Source organism: Acomys russatus, chromosome 14 (assembly GCF_903995435.1).
Source record: "Acomys russatus chromosome 14, mAcoRus1.1, whole genome shotgun sequence".
In the NCBI taxonomy this organism is placed as follows: Eukaryota; Metazoa; Chordata; class Mammalia; order Rodentia; family Muridae; genus Acomys; species Acomys russatus.
The window spans coordinates 18,393,648-18,418,706 of NC_067150.1; the positions used below are offsets into that span (position 1 = coordinate 18,393,648).

The 25,059-nt window shown below is 39.6% G+C and overlaps 1 protein-coding gene across 1 annotated transcript in view; it reads left to right on the forward strand.

Annotated features, from left to right (window-relative positions):
* Nucleotides 1-25,059, forward strand: part of Npsr1 (neuropeptide S receptor 1) — a 208,947-nt gene that overhangs the window by 135,046 nt on the left and 48,842 nt on the right. Inside the window, exon 3 of the mRNA XM_051156800.1 lies at nt 18,289-18,392. Coding sequence (XP_051012757.1) covers nt 18,289-18,392 — 104 coding nt within the window. The remainder of the gene's footprint in view (nt 1-18,288; nt 18,393-25,059) is intronic.

Genomic DNA, 25,059 nt, shown 5'->3' on the forward strand with positions numbered 1-25,059 from the left:
CAAGCTGAGACTATCCTGCCCATGATGACCAGCCACACAAGAGCTGAGAGATGTACAGAGACTATACCTATCACCCTGTAAGCATTGAGTCCCAATCTGCAACAGTGTTGCAGTAGCACACATTAGAACACTCTCCTGGAGTCAGCACCCAGCTCCCACCCTAAGAAAGCATCCAAGCCTATGGCTGAGTAAGGATGACATTACAGACAACAAACTCAGGCCTGGTAAACTCCTGAATAGATTAACTCAAAAGCTCATCGGGGCATCTTTGGACAAGTGTGTCATTTTCAAAATATACTTTGTTATAAATATTTCTCCTAATATAAATATTTCAAAATACACTTTGTTATAAAAAGCTGCAAAAACATAACATGAACTTATATAAAGCTAAAGAAGCTATTCTGAAGCTGTGGAGTTTCACATTGGAGTTTACACGTTCACTATCTAATATATTTTTATGCACTTATCCACTATAAAAGAGAAAAAGAAAAATCCATGGCACAGTTAGAAATAAAAAATAATTAGTTTTATATACTCTTTAATAACTTATGCTCATTACTTGGATTTGATCCTTCCTCATATCCTCATAATGAGCCTTTCATGTTCTCTTTTGAAGATGTTGTAGGGCACACAGTTTTAAGCACAAATACTATTGCTTCTGAGTGTGAGTGTGTGTGTGTGTGTGTGTGTGTGTGTGTGTGTGTGTGTCTGTGTGTGTGTGTGTGTGTGTGTGTAGAACAACTTCAGACATGTTTAGCCTGGTTTTTTTGATGCAAGGTCTTTCATGGCTTGAAGCTCACAGATTCAGCTGGGCTGGTGGCCGGTGAACCCCAAAAATCTCTCTTGCCTACCCAGCATGGGGATTACAATAGATGGCATTGTGCCTGACTTATTTGTTGTAGGTTCTGGAGGTTGAACTCAAGTCCACTTGCTTACACAGTGAGCGTCATCTGAGGGCACACTTGTGCTGTTCCATACACCATGCCACAGATGCCATCAGAGTCAAGGCAACGACAGAATTCATGCAAGAGAGGAGTCCAGTGCTCAGAACAGACTTCAAAACAAGTATTATAAAGAGGAGAAGATCTTAAAATAGATATTATTACAGCTGACCTGAGATAGCAAATACAGTCAGGAAAAGTACAACTTCTTTAAGTAGAGAAATGCAAAGCAAGCCATGGTAAGAGACTATCCCCTGCATAACAGAACAAAAACCTAACATGCCAACAGTATCAAATGGGACAAGGACGTAGAGCCATGGTGTCTCCTATGCTGTTTGTTGAAACACGTAGGAGTCGCAGAAATGCTAGAAGACAGGAAATTCTCTCGATGAGACCTATACTTCCCCTGTTTTCCAACAACATTACTTCCTTCTTTACTAGAAAAAGGAAAAGTTATCCACACAAAGCCTGTGCATGAATGTTTATCAGCTTTGTCTGAAATAGTTAAAAAACTGAAATGAATAATGAATAAACTATACTTCCACACCACTTAATACTATTCAGAAGGAAAGAAAGAAAGAAAGAGAGAAAGAAAGAAAGAAAGAGAGAAAGAAAGAAAGAAAGAAAGAAAGAAAGAAAGAAAGAAACCATACATATGGCTTAGCTGAATTACAAAGGCATCACGCTGTTTTTTAAGTTAATAGCTAATAAATGAATACTAACCTTTTACTTACATAAAATGTGAAAATGGCAAAACTATAACAATGCACTGATCAGTGGTTTGCACAAAATAGAGATGAGTACAGGGTGTAGGCAATGTGTGAGAGTTCTGTTCCACTATGAGACCTTCCTTCATCCTGGCTGTGGGGGTATTGTTGTGACCATACATGAAGCTAAATATCTAGTTATTGAGAAATGGGGAAAGAGAGGCTGGGGAAATAGATCAGCAGGAAAGAGTACTTGCTGTTCTTGAAGACCAGAGTTGAATTTCCAGCACCACATGTAACTTTACTACACTCCAGAGAACCATCACCTTTTCTCTCCTGGCCTCCACAGGCACCCACACATACTTGCATGCACGCACACACACACACACACACACACACACACACACACACACACAGAGAGAGAGAGAGAGAGAGAGAGAGAGAGAGAGAGAGAGAGAGAGAGAGAGAGAGAGAGAGAGAGACTCAGACACAAGGTAAAGAGAAAAGGATTGAGAGAGAGACAAAGATGGAGGGCGAAGAGGAAAGGGAGGGAGAGGGAGAGAGACAAAGAGAGAGACCTACACATAAATAACATATAAACAAATGCTTGTAAAAACTGGTAACACAACATAAGAAAGGTTATTTAGTCCATAGCCTTAAACCAGCATCAGTTTCCAGCTTTTCATCTATCTATTACAGTTGTCAAGATCAAGGAACTTGCTATTCTATTTTTCCCACATCCTTTAAATTTACATGTATGCTAAAATATCTGTGTGTATGTGCACACATGTGCAGCTTTGCTGAGGCCAGACAGGTGTGTTGACTTTCCTAAGTTGCAAGCAGATGTGAGCTACATGACGTGGGTGCTGAGACTCAAACTAGGGTCTTCTGTAAGAGCAATACCAGCTCTTAGCCACTGAGCCATCATCTCTCTAGCCCTTTCCCCTTGTTTACTTCTAAAACAGCTTTAAAATAAAATCTGTTTTAACTTCTGGTAACTAAATATAATAAATAAGGAAGCATTCTAGGAGAGGACATCAACAGGAAACAGTATAGTCATTTTGATAGACAGGGAATACGTACTGAAGTGGAAATATGAGAAAAACTTTAATCCATCACAAAATTAATTAGAGGAATCATCTCATAGCTTTGTGAAGCCAAAGCAAAAATTAAGAAACTTTAGGGGCAGGCACCATGCCCAGAAGTAATTGGCTGACAGAAAAAAATCTATTTTTTTTTAATCATTTTGTTTTATTTGGGCTTTGCTTTTTTTTTTTTTTTTTTTTTTTTTTGGTCTTTTGTTTGTCTATTTTGATTTCCTATTTTGTGTTTCTGGTTTTTTTTTTTTTTTTTTTTTTTCTGTGTGTGCTTCTTAGAGCGTTTTGCTTGGAAAGAAGTGAGAGAGAGGGAGAGAGATGGGGGGAGAGAGGGAGAGAGAGAGCAGGAAACATAAGAAGAATTAGGGGAGAAGAAAACCACCATCAAAACATATTCCATGAAAAAGTTTTTCAGTAAGAAGTTTTTAAATGATGAGAAAAAGAAAAAGAAAAAAAAAAAAAAACGAAGGAAAGACCTGAATCGGCTTGAGAATGACTTTCTCCACTGGCAGTTCTCAACCTGGGGGTCATGACCCTTTTGGGAGTTATATATCAGATATTAACATTACAATTCATAGCAGTAAAAAAATTACAGATGTGACATAACAAGGAAGATCTTTAAAAGTCTTATGGTTAGGGGAGTCACCACAGCATGAGGATCATGTGTTAAAGGGTCACAGCATCAGGAGGGTTGAGAACCACTGCTCTACGCATTCTTTCATATACTTAAAACTAATATTTTTACTCACATAAAAGACTAAATTTGGGTTGAATATTTCTATAATAAGCAATCTACGTAAATATCAAAAAACAAAGAGACTTGAAAATAGTTCAATACTAACTCCTCAAAATAAAACTCCATGAGAAAAACAGACTGAGAAGAAGACGGAGGAAAAGAGAAAGACAAGGAGACAGAGATGGAAAGAGAGAGAATCTAGAGAGAATGAGGCCAAGAATTATTTACATAGTCACTAGAATATTCAAACATCAATGAATGGATTCAAATCACAGACCCAAAATTCTTAAATCACCAGAAGAATAATTAATCTAAAAAAAAATAAGCAAAAGTAGAGGAAACACAGGCATAGCACATAAGGAAACAGAGGCAGCATTCGCACAGACAAGTAGTCAGAAGCTGTTCCAGACAAAGACAAAAGCATCACTAAGGCCCACCGTGAGGGAAAGGATCTCTCGGGATTCTACATCTGGCAAAACTATACGTTGAAAATCAAGGTGCTACAAAGACTGTTTCAAGATTTAGTTTTTGAAGCAAAAACAAAACGGGAAGCATTCCAGCAAGGATGTATTCAAAACAAGTTAGAGGGAGATGGAGCGATGGTCCAGCAGTTAAAAGCTCAAAGGGCTCCTGCAGAGGACCTGTTTAATTCCCAGCATCCATCGTGGGTGGCTCATAGTATTCCATAACTCCCATTCCAGGAGATCCACTTCTGGACGCTTTTGGCATCTACACACATATGTACATACTACATATACACATAAATACTCTCATACACATATGTAACAAGAATCAATCTTTAAAAAATCAGAAAGAAATGTTAATGGGTCTCTGATGAGATGGTAGTAACCCAGGTTCATATGCGAAGAGACCTGAATAGAGCAAAATGAAAGAATAATGATAAAAGCACATATTTTTAACTTATTTCTAAATATGTTAACCTATTCTTTGGGGAATTTTGTAAAATATATTTTCATCCATTTCCATCTTTTCCGCCTGAATTCACATCAATATTTATCCAGCTATGAGTTTTATTTATTGTTTGTTTGTTTTTCATTGAATCCAATTTTGTTGCCCAACTACTGTTCTATGGTTCACAGGTTGCCAGTACAGTAGAGGTGAATCTTCCAAGGGAGTACCAGCTTGATTTTCCCATGTTCTATGCCTCAAGTATGTGCAGTTTTCGGAAAGAGGAACACAGAGTCAAGTTATGGAGATAGCCAAGAATATTAAAAATAGGCTCTAATGGAACCTCTTGGTCTAATGACTCAAAAACAGGCAGCTCTTCGTGGTACTGGATATAGTGTCGAATAGGATCTTGTCCCTGCTTATAGGGTAGCTCTATCTAAACTATTTTAATAGATGGGCATGGCATTTGGGAAGCTTTGCAGTAGGCTTCCATATGGATTTTTTGAAAGACCTTTAACGTTAGTTATCTCTCACCATAATGTCTTCCTCTAGCGTGCCTTCCCGCTCCTCACTCAAATGTAACCCTTCCTCTTTCATTAATACTCTTTGTATTTTCATACCATTATCTACTATCTACTCTACCTTGAAAGCACCCGCACTATGAGGCTCCTTACTAATTTTTAGCTCTATGTGGCTTTCAAAATACAACAGATTTGAAGTAAACAGCCACAAGTGAAAAAACATTCAACATTTATCTTTTTATTCTTGAATTATCCCACTCAGAATAATTGCTTCCAGATCCATTCATTTTCCTGAGAATTTCATAATTTCATTTTCTTAACAGATGATAATTCTGTTGTATATCTGGGATATAATTTTTATTATTCATTTATCTATTGACAAACACCTAGGTTTTTTTTATTTACTGGATATTATGGATAGAGCATCAGTGAATGTGGAGAGCAAAGATTCTGTAGTAGGATATAGAGTTCTTTGGGTAAATGCCCAATAGTGACATAGCCTAGATAGATCTATTCAGGCTTTTTGAGGAAACACCACACTGAATGTGATACTAGCTATATCAATTCTTGCTCCCATCGGCAGTGAATAAATATTCCCCTTTCCCCACAGTCATGATATATAACGTCACGTGGGTTTTTTGTTGTTGTTTAGGTTTGCTTGGGTTGTTTTGTTTTATCTTGGGTATTCTGCTGGCTAAGATAAAATCTCAAAGAAGTTTCAACTTGCATTCACCTGATGGCTAAAGCTGTTAAACATTTTTATATGTTTCTCAGTCATTTCTAGTTGAATTTTTGGGAACTCATTGTTTAGTTCCATGCCACCTTTTTAATTGGATTGCTGGTGTTCGTGATGTTTATTGGGTTTTTGTTTTGTTTTTTGTTTTTGTTTTGTTTGTTTGTTTGTTGGTGTTTTTTTTTTGTTTTTGTTTTTTGTCTATTCTAGACAGCAATCCTATGTCAGATGTATAGCTGATAAAGAATTTCCCCATTCTGTAGGCTGCCTCTTCCCTACAGTGATAGTGCCCTTTGAGGTACAGTCGCTTTTTGTTCCATGTAATCCTGTATGTCAACTGGTGGTCTTAATGCTTATGCTATTGTGGTCCTGTTCAGAAAGGCTCTTCCTGCGCCTATCATAAGTTCAAGTGTATTCCTTACTTTGTGCTCTATCCAATTAAGACTTCACGTTGTCTGCTGAGGTTCTTGACTCAATTGAAGTTCACTTTCTTGAAGGATAAGAATCCAGTCTCACTTTTCTGCATGTAGTTATGCAATTTGACCAGATGTGGTTGATGATTCTTTTTCTCCTGTGTATATTTTTAGCTTCTTTGTCAAAAATCACGTAAGCATAGATATATGTGTTTTTATGTGGGCACTCTGCTGTCTCTAATACTATAATCTCTGCGGTATAACTTGAAATCAGAGATTGTCATACCTCCCGCATCCCAATTTTTGTTCACAATTGTTTGAGCAATGCTGGGATATTTTGTGTTTTCAAATAATATTTAAGTCTGTTTGAAGACTTGTAATGGAGTTTTGATGACAATTGCATTGAATATACAAATTGCTTGTGGTAGGGTGGCCATTTTCATCATAGTAGTCCTCCCAATCCATACACAGGGCAGATTTTTTCATCATTTGCTGTCTTTTTAAATTTCTTTCTCTGATGTATTTTTTTTTAAAGGAGACCTTCATGTGCAATCTGCTACTGAAGTCCCCAAGTTTTTTGTTTGTTTGTTTGTTTTTTTAGAGATTTATTTATTATCATGTATACAGTATTGTCTATGTGTACACCTGCAGGCCAGATAAGGGCATGGTTGTGAGCCACCATGTGGTTGCTGGGAATTGAACTCAGGACCTTCGGAAGAGCAGGCAGAGCTTAACCACTGAGCCATCTCTCCAGCCCTCTTTCTCTGATGTCTTAAAGCTATTATACAAGTCTTTGAGTTCCTTAAATTTCTTCTAGGATATTTTGAGGCTATTATGAAAAGGGTTGTTCCCCTGCTTTATTTCTGAGTATGCTTGTTGTTTGTATAAAGGAAACCTATTAATTTTTGTTTTGTTTTGCTTTGCTTTAATTATTATTCTGTTTCTTTTCTGTGCCAGCTGTAGAACATTTCTCCTGGGACCTTTAGGATATTATATAGAGAGTTATATCATCTGCAATAAGAATAATCTTACTTCTTTTCTTATTTGTATTCCCTTTGTTTTCTCCACTTGTCTTATTGTCCTAGCTAAGACCATCATTGTATTGAACAGGAATGGAGAATGGACTTCTTTGTCTTGCTCTTGATTTTAGTGGAAATGTTTTAAGCTTTTCCACTTATATTCCTGTGTGGTCAAATAGTATGCACAGTGCTATTTCAATTTTCCTGAATTTCTTACGACTTGGGTTGTGTCCTAATATATGGCCGATTTTGAAGAAAGCTTCACAGGCTTTGGAGGAAAATGGGGGGCATTCTTTACTGGTGGATGGAATGTTCTGCCAATATCTGATAGATACATTTGATTTATGATGTCATTTAGCCCCAAAGTTTCTCCATTTAAATTTCGTCTGGATGACCTGTCTACTGGTGGAGCATTGAAGTAATTTATTATTACTGTGTTAGTGTCAATCCATGGTTTTAGATTTAATAGTGCTTTCCTTGTGAAACTGAGTGCTCACGTGTTTGGGCATATATACATACATACATACATACATACATGTATATGTGTATTATATAATTATAATATATAATATATAATACATAATTATGTATGTAATCTTAATATCCTTTCTGAATTTTTTCTTTAGTGAGTAGGAAATTTCCTTCCTTATCTCCTATGATTAGCTTTATTTTAAAGTCTGTTTTGTTTTCTGATATTAGAATAGCTATAACTGCTTATTTCTTTAACTATATTTACTTGGAATGCCTTTTCCATCACTTTGCCTTAAGGCGGTATCTATTGTTAATGCTGAGATGTGATTTTTGAAGGCAGCGAAAAGATGGATCCTGTTTTCTAAATGTAATGCTGGGTATTGAAATCAGCCTGCTATGTGTGGTCTTTTAGAATTTACGGAATGTGTCTCCAAGCCCTTCTTGACTTCTACGTTTCCACTGAAAAGTCAAATGTTATTCTGACCTTACGTAAGATGTGTTCCTTCTTTGTTGATGCTTTCGGTGTCCCTTGTTGTTGTTGTTGTTGTACATGCCATGTTTTTATTAAGAGGCATGAGAAGTTTCTTTTTTCCTCCTGTCTATTTGATAGTCTCTATGGCTTTTGCACCTTAATAGGCATTTCTCCCTTAGGTTTCAGAATTTTTCTCATGATTCTGTTTTTAAAAGTTTTTCTGTGCCCTTAGCCTAATTTCCTTCTGTTATTCTATCCCTATTCATATGTTTGTTCTAACTGTCCCATTCCTGACATTTTTTAAAGATTTCAATATTTCCTTTAACTTCCATTCTCTTTTTTTTTTTTAGAGGCTGAATATTCTGTCTTCTACTTAACTAAATCTGTTGGTAAGACTTAGCTATGAGCTGTTCATTTGCCTTCCTAAGTTTTTATTTCAATTTTCATTTAATTTTAGCTTTTATTCAAAGAGCCTGTCTCCTTAATAAATTTTATTTTCATATTTAATTTTTCATTCACTCTTTCATTAAAGTGTTTGTGTTTTCGTGGTCCTTGACCGTATCTTCTCTGAACATATAACTTGAACACATAGCTACTGAGTTGAGATCTGTTTTGGGTATGGGATAAGTTACTTTTCTCAGGGGTCATGACAATGGGGGGGTGTTGATTTCTGGGGGAGATGCATTGCTTTGCTTATTTCTTTTGTCTACTATTTTTCGATAGAGCCCAGGTCACTGGCAGTGTGTCTTGATCTGGCTATCTCTCGTTCGTTGAGCGGTTATTTGGATCCTCGGTTGATATTACCCTCTTCTTTTTGCATTGTGAACAAGATAAATGGTGCTTAGTGTTCAGCGCTGGGGCCACTCTCTGATGGTGTACAAGTTGGGTGTCAGACCCAGTCTCAGCTCCAACGGGGATAGGTTCAACTTCTTCTGCAGCCTTAGAAGACTGTGTTTGTCAGTCTTCCGAAGTTTGCAGAGGGCTTTCCAGGCTCTGAAGGTGGCCCATCTGCTCCGGGTCAGACTTCATGTGCCGGGCAAGGCAGCGTATGCGACAGCTAACATACAGGTGCCTGGGGAATCAGTTTGGGGATTCTACTGGAATTTGGGATCAGGCTATCCATCGTACCTGTGCTGAGCAAAATGGTGGATTGGGTATTGGAAAGGCCACCTGGCAGGATACCATTTTCTTATTTTTAAATCACAACTATAATAGGTACTTTTATCATAAAATTATAATTGTTTTATAATACATGTAAAACCCAAATATCTAAGCAGGAGCACAAAATTTGTGAGTGACTTGTCCATAGAAGCCTGAACGTTGTGGAAAATTTTGTACAATATTAGATTAGAGTAAACCATGAAAAGTTAAAGCTATGGAATATAAGTCTCCAGCTAATATCAAACAAAATAGAGTTGATAAGATTTAGCAGATAGAAAATGAAATGAAAACATCAGTTACCACAGGAAGAAACAGGAGTAAGGTTAAAAAAAAAAGTAAGAAAAATGCAAAATAGCAGCTCTCAATTCAGCTATATCAATGATAACACTAAATGTAAAATGTCTAGTGCCCCTGGGAAGCCCAAACTCATTAATGCTCTATCTTAATGAGTTTATCCTCCGGCTTTTCAGAATTAATTGAAGGTTCTGCAATCTACCAATGATACCCATGGAAAGAATATAAAAATGTTAATATCACTTATTAAACCCTCATTTCACTGCATGAAGTTTATTCTAGCCTACAACCCTTCTCCACACCCCTAATCTGCTTATAAACATGAGACCTATTATTTGTCTCTCAGATGTCTACACAGTTTTCCAACTAATCCAATGTCAATTCCAGTACCTGACCTACAAAATTGATCTTTTCCACAATTATGGGATAAATCTGTCCATAACACATTTCAGGGTACAAAGTTTAACATTTCCTCTGTTTAAGGGAGAATGGAGTTCTTGAAGATGGTGCCATCCCTGCCACTTCCTAACTCCTATTTAAAGCTGCAGAAACAGCAAACTGTTCTATTTATAAATGCCGTGTCATTTCTCACTTCCACCACTTTGTCACCCTTTTCCTTACTCAGAGGCAGCATCCCTCATGATCTTTTACGTATATGACCCTTCTTGTACTTTGGATTTGACGACACTGTGGCATCGCTCTTTATTTCCCTCCACTCTACCCATATTTGTGCTTCATATTAGAACCCACAGTCACATTTAGAGGACGCCCACAAAGAAGCAAAAACGCTCAGTGCATCCTGCTGTGGTTTTCTTCACATCACTATCTGCTATTACCTTTTTTGTTATGAATTGAAGGAAACAGGGGCAATCCATGCACATGATTAGGCCTTTAAAAGTGTACCCTTTGTTCCCAAGGTCCTATTAATTACCTCTTAGGAACATTTTATTTGCGGTGTACTCAATTAGTAAGGTAACTGAATAGCCTTTTAGTGATCAGAGCTAGTATCATTTGCTTAATAACAACTAACAAATGCTATGGCAGAGTTCCATGGCTACTGCAATACCAGAAATACGGTTGTTTAAGATTAAGCTCGAGGGAGAAACAGATTTTACCAGAATACACTATAATTGTTCATAGCCACTTAGATCTACAGAAGCATCAGTATTTTCCCCATTATTTTTCAATTAAGGGAAAAGTAAACCAACGGAGAATATCCAAATAAATCTGCTATCCATTCAAATCATCCAGTCCATCCATTCCTCCCAGGAGAAGCTCATTTTGGGTCCTGTTTGATTGTTTACAGCCCATCGTTCTCAGACTCTTCATAAGCCTGCCCTCATCAGTAATAACTGTTCTCGTACAGTCATCTCAAGGGCAGATGGCTCAGTGGGTAGATCCACTTGCTGAGCAAACATGAGGACCTAAGTCTGTACATCAGAACCCATGTAAACAGTTAGATGTGGCTATGTAACTCCAGCATCATGTGGAAGAGAGAGAAAGGGATTCTTGGAGCTGTCTGGTTAGTCACTCTAGCTGAAAAAAAAAAAAAAACTGGCAAGCATAATTCATTTAGTTAGAGACGTTTCTCAAGGATATAAAGTGAAGAGTGATTAAGGACACCTGATGTCCTCCTCTGGCTTCTGTGGACATATGCATCTGCACACATGTGTACACTCACTACACATTCATGTAACAATCAACACACACGCACATGCACACATGCTCGTGCACACACACATAGAAAGGAACAGAAGGAGGGAGGGAAGGAGGAAGAGAAAGAGGGGGGGGAGGGAGGGAGGAAGGGAAGGAGGAGATGTGGTTCTGCATCTCCCAGGAGGCCACTGGGCATTGAGGGCAGGAAGTGTGCATCATCTGCCTCTGGGCAGAAAAGGATGAAGCACAGGATCCCAAGTTCTGCTTCCTTCAGGAATGTCAGACTCCAGGCAGGAAAGGGTACAGCCAGAATGAGGTCCTGCCATAAGATTTCAGGTCCCCCCAGAGATGTGGAAGAAAAAGATTTTTCTACAACCAAGTGTTACATATCTTTTATGCCAAGACCAGACGGCGGCAGAAGCCTGACCTGATTAGGGCAAATAGAACTGTTGTTCTGGGAACAGAAGTTATAACTCTTCGGCTAAACCGTATGGGTGACCATAGTTCACCAGCATCTCATCAGGTGGTGGCAGAAGCCTGACTTGGCTCAGGCGAACAGAACGGCTGCTTTGGAAACAGATGGCAACTCGCTGCCTCAGATGGGCACTGTGGAGAGTGGAGCAGTGCAGTGTGAAAGACTGCAGCAGTGGTCTGAGCTGCCGACAGACAGCAGATGCCCAGTGACCAGACAAGCTTCTCCAGTGGCCATGAAGGTCCCATGGTGATGGCCAGGCAAGCATCAAGTCAGGGAGAAGGGGATCCTTTCTTCCCCCAATGTTACAGCCAAGAATATACAACCAGTCTCAGACATTCTTTGTTGAAATAGAGGGTGCTCACTTGTGCCTTATTTCATGTGAAACAAAGATGTATAAACCTTGGGCAGTGGGGAGGGGCTTTGAGGATGAATGTGTCTGATTGGTTGGAACTAAGATGCTGACAATGCCCTATTTACATGGGGGGAAAAACAATAAGTGACAAACTCATGTGACTGGCTACCTGTAACCATCTTGTGGTTGTGTCACATGCCCCTAAGGCAGGCACAGAAGCAGGGAGAGAGCTTTGCTCCACATCTTCCATTCTCAGGATGAAATTTTAAATCTTAAGTTTTAAATTTCCAGGGTTTGAACACACTCCATCTCTCTAGTTCCATGCCAATTCCCCTGGAGGCGCAGTCCATGAGCCCCACAAGGGAAAAATAGAAACGAAAAGGGAAGGAAGGAAAAAGGATGTCTCTCATGCTCCAGAATTGCCACAGGGTTTATTTTCCCCCAGACTTCAACAGTTTTCTTGTAGTCCCTGAGTATTTGCCTTTGATGCTTTTTACTGTTGCCTAAAGAGAAACATAATGGCAGACAGAGAGACAGACGTAAGACTTGAAGACTCTCAGTCGGACCACTGAGAGGGAGGTTAACTGAAGCCATTCCTCCCTCTCTAGCTACCGGTTCTAAGATCTTTGTGAGCTTCCTGTAAGGGAGACAACTCCAGAAAGAGGCATCTGCTCATATGAGCTGCATTCCAAAGGTTATTATCTCTCTCTATGAGGGAACCCTCTTTAATCTATACTTCATGGGTAGCTTCAGTAGTCCACACTAGGACTCCTCAAGGATGGTTGCTCCTCACTTTGTAGGTGCATGATACAAACCTTGAGTTCTGTGTTCATGAGCCCAGTTATACATTCCCTACACTATGACGTCTCTAAGCAGTTACCATGTTATGTGGATTTCCACACGCTCAAGAGATATGAAAGTGTCAGTGGGTGGTGCTGATGCAGCTCAGGGGTTAGCAAAGGCAAGGTCAAGAGTCAGGAAAGTAAGCATGGCCCTTAGATAGTTACACCACTGACAGCTGCTCTTGCAGGACAAACCCTGCCCAGTAGCAATTTTATACTGAGTAACTACTTGCTTTCAAGAAATGGTTCTTAGAAAAAGAAGAAGAAGAAGAAGAAGAAGAAGAAGAAGAAGAAGAAGAAGAAGAAGAAGAAGAAGAGAAGAAAGAAGAAGTAAGAAGAAAGAAGAAGAAAAGAAGAGACGGAAGAAGAAGAAGAAGAAGAAGAAGAAGAAGAAGAAGAAGAAGAAGAAGAAGAAGAAGAACTTTAAGATTCCATATTCCCAATCAGAAAAGCTATCATCAAGAAAACAAACAAAAATGTAAAAAAATAAAATAAAATAAAATGTGAAGCAAAACTAAACTGAACAAGAATAAATACTATATCTGGGAAAAGCTGTTCCCAAAAGCGGCAGTTATTAAACCAAAGCCCAGTGACAGGGGATGCCGTGTTTTGAGTCATTGGCCAGGGAAGCCTCAAAATCCCCTGCAAAGACTACAAAGCTCTTTCCTTTTAAAAGATTATTTATTGATGTGTGTGTAAGTATATTGCACTTGTGTATATGTACACTGAGTATGCCTAATGCTCATAGAGTTCAGGGGAGGGTGTGCTACCCCCATGGAACTGGAATTGCAGCCAGCTATGAGCCAGCCACCTTGTGTGTGCTTGCACTGAGACTGGCTCCTCTGCAAGAGAAACAAGTGCTCTGAAGGCATGAGCCATCATCTCTCCATCTCCTCTGCTTGACTTACGGTTCCCTGCCAAACTAGATGATAAGACACCGCACACCTCGGGTTTGTAATACAGAGAAAACAACCTAAACCTGAGCCAGAATTATCTTCCTTCCTACTGACTTGCACCTTTATATTCCCAGAAGGTGCTATCCAGGTTTCTGGGGATGGAAGTTGAGGGTAGAAATGCTTTCAATTGCCTTACTCAGCTGTTAAGCTTTTGAGCTGTAAGACCAGTCTGCTCAGTTGTGTAAAATAGCGGCCCTGCAGTTATAGGGGTAACAAATTGCTCTCTTACTGGATTTGAGGAACTGGAAAGAAACCTGGCCAATAACCCATATGAGGGGAGCCATGGACTCTGGGAAGAACCAAATAGCGGTGTTCAGCTAGACTGACATGACGTCAAGCTGCCCTCTGAATATTTACATTTATACTCACAGATGGCATTTACTCTTAATCAGAAAAGCCTGTCTTTCCAGTGAACAGTCGTAAACACAAAAAAATTCATGGTTGCAGGCAAGGCTCCTAGAGGTGGCTCTGAAATATCAACCTAGCCACAAAGCCTTCAGCCTGCAAATCTGTGCTGCCCACAAGATGTGCTGGGGTAATGCTGGAGCAGAATTTGTGGGAGTGGCTAAACACTGACTAGTCCAACCTGAGGCCCACACAATGAGAGGGAGCCCAGTGCCTGACACTGTCTGGATGGCCAAGAACCAGAAGCAGAACATCCCAGAGACCCAGGATAGAACCAGTCCTAATGATATCCTGCTATATTCATAGACAGGTCCCCAGCCCAATTGTCATCAGTAGGGTGTCACTCAGAAACTGACGTGGACAGATGCAGAGACCCACAACCAAGCACCAGGGGAGCCAGGGGAACTCCAAGGAAGGGGGTGGAGGAGGAAGGATTGTAGGAGCCAGAAGGGTGGAGGACACCAGCAGAACATAGCCCACAGAGCCACTGAGCAGGGCCCACAGGGGCTCACAGAAACTAAAGTGACAAACACAGAATCTCCATGGGTCTGAGCTAGGTCCTCTGTATAGACCTTATGGTGTGTAGCTTGTTGTTCTTGAGGGACTCCCAACAATGGCAGTGTATGTGTGTAGGGGGCAGGGGTGTCTCTGACTCTTTTGCCTGTGCTTGGGACCTGTTTCTTTCTACTGGGTTGCCTCAACTCATCCAGCCTTACTATGAGGGTTTGTGGCTAGTCTTATTGTATCTTGTTAGGCCAGGTTTGGTACATATCCCTGGGAGGCCTGCACTTTTTTTTTTTTTTTTGAAGGAGAATGAAGTGGGGTGGATCTGGGGAATAGGAGAGGTGAAAGAGGGACTGGGAAGAGTGACAGTTACACACAGTGCTGAGTATAAGTAATGAATGTGTGCTCAGCCCTAATTAAAAAAGATATTTATACCATCCTCTCTATGGCTCAGGGAACATTGCAGAAGAGGGATTGGGAAGAATGTAAAATGAAAAAAAATAAGGAAAAAGGCTGAGACGTAATATTTTCAGGGCAAGACAATCACAATCTCACAGCAACCAGGGTTGTCTGTACTGTGTTGTAAGAAGAATGGGCCAATCAAAAGTCTGGCATGGATGGAGGAGGAACTCAAGAGTTTCTAGCCCCCCCCCCCACACTATTTACTGAACCATTTGTTATTGTTAAATTTAAGGAGAGAGGAACCCATTGCCTCTGTCATATACCCACTGATGTCCCAGCCAGGATCCAATAGATGGTGTCAATGCAATTGAAATGTACATTATCCTGGTTAAACTAAATGGGTCACAGAACACAACCAAAAGTCACGAGACTGAAATGGAAGGAGGATCAGAGGCAGTTCAGGGGACAGGGGGGCGTAAACAAAGTGCCACACGTGAGTATAAAATTGTCAAGTAACAAAATTAATTGGTAAAAGTAAGAAAGACTGAAAGAGAATAAATGCTGCCAAGATTCAAAGAAAAGGGACCCCTTAGACACTTTGGTAGGAATATAAATTAGTTCCACCACCATGGAAATCAGTTTGGAGGTTCCTCAAAAAGCTAAGTGTGCGAATGTGAGAACTGATTTAAAGGTCATCTTGCCATAAGCTGGTGTCACCTGATAAGGGGCCTAAGTGAGCCAGATCTAGATCTCAGCGGATTGAGAACATCCACCCGGGAGTGCGGTATTGATTGTTCATTGGTGTGAGAAGATCCACCCTGATTGTGGGTGGACCCTTTCCACAGGCGAGGCTTTGTATAAGGATGGAGAGTGCAGGCCAAGTGGAAGCTGCAGGAAAGCAGACACCTGCCCATTCTCTCCTCTCTTGCCTAGAGATATGGCGAGACTGGCTGCATGAATGTCCACCTTGGTTTCCCCTAAAAGATGAACTATAACTTGGAATTAAAGCCAAATCAACCCTTCCTCCACTAAATTGTTCTTTGTCAGGATATTTTATCCCAATTAAAATAAAACTAGAACACACACACACACACACACACACACACACACACACACACACACACACATACACACACACATAATCACATAACCCCGTTTTGCCAGCCCCAACTATATAACTCAACGAATCAAAGTTAGTACAGCATCAGCCTAGGTGGCAACCAATGGCGAAATTAATTTTTACATTGTGGTGCAAATACACATTATATATACCAGTATAAATTCATCCATAAAAACCTAAAATATCATTTATAGAAATATATATGGATCTAGAAATAGTCCTGTTAAGTAAAATAAGCCAGACCCAGAAAGACAAATACATTTTTCTCATATATCGAGTCCATATTTGATGGGTGGTATGAAAATAAAATAGTGAGTTAAATGAGAAATTTTAAAATGTAAATAAATTTCAGGAGAGATGTGACAGCATAGAACAGGTATGAATATTATTAAAATGGTATATGCAAGTCTGAAAATAAAATGATGAGACCCATTTTTTAAACAGCTAGTATATTTTAATAAAAATAAACAGACTTAAAGGTAGCTCAGTGTGACACATTCCTAGCACTTATGAGGTCCTAGGTTTAAGTCACAAAAGTATTTCATCCCCCCTTAGATGAACAACTATTGATGCAGGAAAACTCAAAGTAGTAAAATTTATGCCTTAAAAGATTTACTCATAAACTTGCATAAAAACATTAAAATACACAGAGAATTTAGCTAAAGGAGTGTTTCCTCCAGTAGTCACGAAAGATAACTGTGGACTAGCCAGGCTTGTCAGAAACTGGAAGAAAGAATATTCTGAACAACAATTGAAACGTAGTATTGCTGAGAAAGTTTCTGCAACTGTTTATTCACCAAGACTGACTTCCAATTAGGCTCCGTTCCCGTAACAGGAAGAGACAGCCCTGACTTACTGCTAGTCATTAGGTTCATCCCTACATCAAATACAACTCTAATGTCTGCACAAAGGGACAGCAACAGCTCAGGGTCACAACAGCCTTTAAGTCTTTGTCTCCTGTTAAGTCTCCTGTGCTCTTATCAGACAAGGTATCATTATGTCAGGTGAGTAAGATGAACCTGGGTAACAACTATTTGAAAAGGAGCATTTCAGGTACACTCACATAATTATGGAAATACTTTTCTGTGTAAATCTCCCATCTGTTCAAGTGGCCAGACATGCAGTCTCTGTTTAAATTGTGTAGACAGACAGACCTGGACCTGAAAGAGACTTAAGGGTAACAGCGTGGTAGAATGAGTGAGGCTAAGGCCTAGATAAGCTGGTAGCACTTTCTGTACAAGACCAGCTGAACATCAGCCAGAGCTGATGCACACTATTATTAAAGATCTTTGTCTTAACCAGTCTCTAAGTTTGTGGAGTAATTTTTCACTGGGAAGCCATATTAATTCTACAATTATATCAATTATACAAACTAAAGCAATAAATGGCTACTGAGTGAAAGAGAAAAAGATTTCTCTAGGGATGAGACCCCCCTGACAGTTTCTCAAGTGTAACTTATATATCCAAACAACACTAAATGAACTCAGTAGTGTGTGTGTGTGTGTGTGCGCGCGTGTGTGTACGCACGTGCGCGCGCACGTGTGCATGCTCACATGCCCACAAAGATGCATGCTTGTTCGTATGTGTAAGATAAAAACTAAAAAGGTCATAAATTTGGCAGAGGAGTTGGAAAGAGGAGAGGAGAAATTATTTAAATACAGTGTTTATGCATGAAACTCTCAAAAAAATAAATTTTAATTAAAAACAAAGTTTAATTGAGACAAACCAAGATTCAAAACTTCCAGTGGTCTGTTTTCACCCCAGTAGACAGACAAAAAAGATCCTGGTCCGCCCTGTGCACACAGAGATGAGTTATGTAAGCATTTCATAAGCATTTGCTGTCTTCAGTTGCGTCTTCGCTTGAGTTGCCTCCCAGTACTGGCTTTAGTAGAGCACCCTCTCTCCTGGGACCATGGATTCCTCCTCAGTCATAGCTGAAATCCTCTCTAGATGAAAACAAACTCTGGTATTTAAAGACAAGGATCTGCTCTGCCTCACTATTCCTCCACAGCCCGCGGACTGCCTACCCATGGTTTTGTTTTTCACTGCAGTGTATCCACAACTTTTAGAGAGATTGCAACTAAATATCATGTCTTTGTTAGACTCCTTCACAGGCCTGATAAACATCCTGACAGACATCATTTGGCGATTCACTGGCGACTTCATGGCCCCTGACCTGGTCTGCAGAGTTGTGCGCTACTTGCAGGTATGGTAATCATCTCTGCAGCGTGATGAGCCACACTGAAGCTGCATCAGCTCTGGGAATAACAGGGAAACGACTACTAAACCTTTGTCCCTGTGAAAACAGCCACTCCTTTCTTCCTAGGTGGAAGGACAAGCACGTGTTCTATAATTTCTAAAAATGGGCATTTCTTTTGCTACAATGCATAAGCAAATAATGCTTAGCAACAGCTAAGCAAATAACAAAAGACTGTGCTGAGTTAAAATGGTGGTAAGTAGTAACACTTTTGACCTGTCGTAGCTAATAATGGACAAACATTTTCTCACTACTTGCTTTTTTACCCTTTAAGTCTCTACTTCTAGAAAAATGTTAACAAGTAGCTCAATAGTAAACATTAACCACCTGTTTACCACATAAACTCACTTTCTCAAATATCTATTGGCATTCAAACTCCTTATCCTTTGGTTATTTTATAACTTGGTACTTTATTATGTCTTCACCTTTGCTAAGGTCTACTTTTAAATCTTTTACACAGGGCTCGTTGATATGCTTTACTATAGGCTATATATATGAATAATACGCATATGTGATTTATAATAGAACAGATGATGATTTGAAGAGGGCTGAGGAAGAGGCATTGTGGGTAAAGTGCTTGCAGTACCCTCATAAGGAGCTAAGCTTGTATCCCCAATATCCACATAAAAGCTGAGCAAGGTCATATGCATCTGTGACCTCAGCAGTGCCTAGACAGAGGCCTCCCAACCGCTGATGCTCACTGGCCTGTCAGCCTAGCCAATCAGTGAGCAGCAGGCTCTATGACAGACCCTGCTCTCTGAAGTCTTACAGTTACTCTCCATTAATGCAGTTCTGTTCTACTGCAGTTTTTCTAGTCTAAATTATTGCAGCTTTACAAATGTACAGCAGCACATCTGAAAAGCATTGCCCTCCTTAGGTCCACTTGTTAGTGATTTCAGAATATCTTTATTCATATTCAGAAATAAGATTATGGATCCATTCATTTTATTACCTTCAGGTCTTGTAACATTTGTTTCTTTGTTGGAAAACAAATGAGAGTAGCTGCAATGTTAATATTCCTTATGCTCTGAATATAACTTTAAAAGGAGTCATTGCAGAGGGATGGTATTTTCTTAAAGTGAATTTGTTACAAATCCCTTGAGAATGCTAGGGGTGCAGGCATTAATATGCAACACTTACGGGACAAGTGTTTTATACCTTCTTGTTGAGAATACTTTTGTGTAGAGAGTTGATTTTAATTATCCCATTATTTCAGTAATCGATTGCTCAAGACTTAGTTGCTAAAACAATATGTATTCATCCTTTCATGGATAAATCCATTCATCCTTTCAAACTTATTTTATTTTGGGGTTCTTTAACACTTATGCTTCCCTTCCAGTCCACCTACCCTAGATGGGAGAGAAGAGAGGTTAATGGGAACAGGAGAAGTAGACCTTCTTAGACCCAGTTCCCCGGGAGGAATTCCACTGGCATAGTCAGCAGGATTCCAGCAGACCAGTTAAAAAGCAAACCAGCAATTCAACAAAGATGACTGCAACCCCAGTAACCTGGAACCCAGAACCTCAAAGCATTCTTTGGAGCAGTTTTCTCTAGGAGCATCTCAAAGTGGAGAGATGAATAGCCAAACAATAGGAAATGATATATATGTTTTTCAGCTGGCAAAGGCCAAGCCCCTGAAAGAAGTGGTTCCTCTTCTAGTGGATAAACATCACTTGTTCTCTTACAAGTCTGTTCCCCATCCCACACTTGGGATCAAAACAAAAACATGGTTACATCCACTACAGTGTTTATTTTTCAAAAATTCAGGAATAGGTTGGTTGGCCTAGATATAAGCTAACCCCAAAGTTCCATCACGTGATTCATGGCATTTGGCCTTTGGAGGACAGATCTGGGACCAAACAATTCTTTTCAAGTGAGTGGTGGCTGATGTGTGGTCTGAGCAGAATGCTCACTTTCTCTCCAATGGGCCTCTCCACAGCTGCTCACTAGCCTCTTCGCACTACCTGGTGACCAAGGTAGAAATACCAGTGTCCTTCATGAAACAGTCTCCGTTACACACTATGGCATCCACATCTTTCTCTTAGGCACTGGTCAACACTGGTTCAATATGAGGAAGAAGGGAACCATTGGAGAGACTAAAAGCAAGAGATAAAGTTTACATCAGACCTGTTGGAGGTTGGCCACTACATACGCCATCACATTTTCCAAAAGCTCGAGTATAAACCACACTCTTTTTCATATTTACCAATTTTAAACTGTGACCAATAAATATCCACATTAGTAACATTCCTTCCGGTTATATTTATAACAAATACCAAAATAGTAGTATATGTGATTGGCAGGAAAACACCAATGACTCTTCTCCTATGATAGCAGCAAGATGTTAGAAAGTCACTGGAATAAAGTTTTGTAGATTTCTGGAAATTAACAAAAGGTTTGCAACAACCAAGGAGCACTGACAAACGAGGCCAGCTAACTGGAGGGAGAGGGAGCTTCGTGGTGGTCTAGCCTTCATTATTGCATTCCTGCCGTGGCTGTCTCTGTGGTAGCCTTGAAAATTAACAGCTTTCCTTCACAGTAAAAGCAAAAATCCTATCAGCCACGGAGAGAACAGATCTGGGTAGAGCCTTCCAAAGCTTCTTCCCAGAGAATTGTCATCATTCAAAGTGTCTGGCGGTCCTTTGGAAAACTGAACTTGCAAAGCTGTCTATATTTTACTTTGCTCTGAACTTTTTCTTTCTAAGCCTTTTTCCTCTGAGTATACAGAGGAAAATAATTACAGGAAACTAACTTACTTCATGGAAGCCTTAGTTATGAAATAACTATTATGGAAAACAATAAATTAAACCATTTTTAAAGCATAAGCTGGGTAATAACACACTTATAGGAGCTTTGAAAACCTCTGACAAATTCCTAAGACTCTAGAAAGTAAATGCATGCCCTCCACTGTGCAATCGTCAGAAAGAAATGGGGATGGCCCAAAGCTGTTGCCCTTGACTGAGACATCTGATGTTGTCTGGTATCTTTTCGTGACTAAAAACTGCTTAAAAAATTACGAGTAGGAAGAAAAGAACACAATACAGTGTTATATGTCACAGAGCCATGACTAACAACACACTCAACAGTGGCAACAATGCAATGCTCCTCCTCTAAGCTTTATCAATAGAGATGGATATCAGCCTTGCTGCTTCTACTCAACTGGAAATACTGCCAACAGAAAGAAATAAAAACTTCCGAATTAGAGATGCAGAATCAAAAATGCATCTAAGGAACATGGTAGGAAGTTGAAAGTAATAAATAAAGCCCCAAATTTGCAGAACATAAAACCAAAGCAAAAATATAGAGCATATCTGCACACAAAACTATTCAAAAATATAAGAACCACTTCACTTATAGTAAATACAAAAAATATACATAATAAAACAGTGAGGAATATTTTCAGGTCTACAAACTAGAAATTATAAATCTACAATTAAATGAGTTAAAGAAAAAAATTAAATAAGACACAAGTAAATGGAAGGCAATTAATACCCACAGAATAGAAGGATTTTTTTCCTAAAACTGTTTTAAATGATCTACAGATGCAATGTAACCCAAGCAAAATTCCAACAACATTTCTCACACAAATAGAAGACACAACTTCAAACATATATATTCACAAAGACGTCCAATAAATGGATCAATATTGAACAAGGAGATAAAATGCTGTATCTGTCACACTGCCTCACTTAAAAATATATGTTTAACATCACCTGCTATTAGTGGATTAGTGTTGATCTGTGTCTTTAATTCCAGTACTACATTTTTAAATGAAATTGGATTTACTAGAGTTTGGTGTGTGCAGGTTTACGATTGGGTTGTAATAGATAGTTTTCCCTTGATTAGAACAAAGTGACCATCTTTATTTATTCTGGATACTCTTAGTTTGAGATCTATTTTTGTTAGATCGTAGACTAGTGATGCTTGCCTGCATCCTAGTTCCATTTCCTTGGAATACTTTTTCTATCTTTTCACCTTAAGGTTGTACCTATCTTTCGAGTTAAGTTTAGTTTCTTGTAGTCAATATAAGGACAGATTTTTTTTCTCAACCCATTAAATTAGTCTGTTTTAAGATTGGAGAGTTAAAGCTATTAATATTCTTGAAAAATTGTTGATTTCAGACATTTTGTTTTGTTTTGCTGTTTGTGTCTTTCGTTGTACTAAGGTTTTCAGTAGTCGTAGCTTCATTTCTTTTCTTTCTAGACTCTCTTGGTTGTACTCAATACTTTCCTCAGTCTGAAGTGTTCACAAAATCAGGAATAGGAAGAAAGGAACTCAACATAAGTAATAATTGAGTTATTGAGTTTTTCAATTCCATTTTCATTTCTATTCTTTGATATTTCTATTCTTTATTAAATTCAATTTTCAAATACTGAATGTTCTATCACAATTAGTTCATCTGTATATTTGTGCTTTCTTGGGAGTCACTCATCCATTTACTACTATTCTCTGTAAGTTCATTGAACAATTTGTGTATTCTTATTCCTTGAATTCTTTGATGAAATTTATGAATGATCTTTTGAGTTCTGCACCTTGCAATTCATTTAGGTAATTCTTTTTTTAAATTTGTATATTCACATTACATCTCAATAGTTATCCCCTCCCTCCTCTCTTCCTGATACCTTCTTCTCACCCTCTTCCCCCATCAACCCTTCCCCTTGTCCTCTGAAAAAGAGAGCCCCCCATCAATCCACCCTAGGACATCACGTCACATCAAAATGAGCTCATCTCCATCCACCAAGGCAGCCCTGTTGCTGCTGACAGCTGTTTCCTGGGTCAGGGAGGCTTCCTGGGATCTTGGGACACAGAGTCCTAGATCCCCATGGTTGTCCCTACCCTCCAACCCACAGTTCTGCCTGTCTCCCTAAGTGGGCCTCCAGGGCAATAGGTGCTTACAGGCTCTGATTACAAGATGACAGGACCAAGCACGCACAAATCTGAGTAACTACTGGGAGAACAGAAACTGCAAGTGAGCGAGTGGCCACACTGCTGCCTCCAAAGCGCCAGAGAGGGGAGGATATCACAGAGTTCTAGTCTCAGAACTTCCACCTGCCATCCCAGATTCCAGCCTACTGTTCACAGCTCTACCAGCTTTCCTGAGTAGATCTGCCGGGCCTCAGGTAAATACAAGGGCCCTCCACACCCCACACCCCACACCCGACATGCCACTCCCCATACCCCACACCACACACTCCGCATCCCACACCCCAGCTCCTGGACTCCTGCTACTTCTTGGGCCACATCCTTACCTACAAACCCAGAGACCAGCATCCATAAAGGAGCAACAAGTGAAAATCCTCTCCCAACTCCTGGCCTGTCAGAGACTACCAGCTACAGTGAGATCTGCCCTAGACCCTCCCCACTTCACACCCCAGCTCCCTGTGCATGTGCCACTTTTCTGGCCCACACCTCTACCTGCAACCACAGAGACTGGAAGCCATCAGAAGCAGCAGAGAAAGTTACCCATCAGAGAAAAGCAGCCACCAAGGACTACCAGGCCCCATCTTCACCAGCAGTCCCAGAGAACAGCAGCCATCAGAGCTCACCTGCTCTCCCTGTATACCCTACTGCCACCAGGAAAACCAGACAACTGCTGCCATCTTGGACCACCAGTTCTACCAGCAGACCCAGAGATCTTCTACCATCATGGACTACCCAGACCTGCTAACACCAGAAACAACCTGATGACTAGAGGTCAGTGTAAGAACACAAGCAACAAAACCCAGGGCCACAGGATACCAGTACCCTACCACAGGAATCTAGCTACCCTACTATAACAAGCCCCGGAGATGCTATCACACCTCAAACACAAGAAAACCATCTTAAATCTGAGGTTACGGAAATGATGGAGGCCTTGAAAGAGGAAAACAAATCCCTCAAAGAAATGCAGAAAATACAATCAAACAGGTGAAAGAATTAAATAGAACCCTTAAATACATACAAGAAAATACAAATCAAATGGGAGGTAGAAATGAGTAAGACGGTCCAAGCCCAAAAATGGAAATAGGAGCAATAAAGCAAATGCAAACTGTGGAGATGGAAAACCTAGGAAAATGAACAGGAACTACAGACATCATCAACAGGCTACAAGAGATAAAAGAGAGAATCTCAAGCATAGAAGATATGATAGAAGAAATTGATAGATCAAAGAAAATGCTAAAACTAAAAAGTTTCAAACACAAAGCATCCAGGAAATTTGGTACACCATAAAAAGAACAAACTTAAGAATAGAAGAAAAAGATCCCCAGTTCCAAGGCCCAGAAAATATCTTCAACAAAATAATAAAAGAAAATTTCCCTAATCTAAAGAAAGAGATGCCTATAAATATACAGGAAGCCTACAAAACACCAAATATATGGGCCTAAAAATAAAATCTTCCTGCCACATAATAATTAAAACATTAAATATATAGAGCAAAGAAACACTATTAAAAACCACAAGGGACAAGAGATAAGTACTATATAAAGGCAAACCTATTAGAATTACACCAGACTTCTTAATGGAGACTTAAAAAGCCAGAATGGCCAGGACAGATATTTTACAGATCCTAAGAGATCACAGACACCAGCCCAGACTTCTATACCCAGCAAAAAGTTCAATCACCATAGATGGGGAA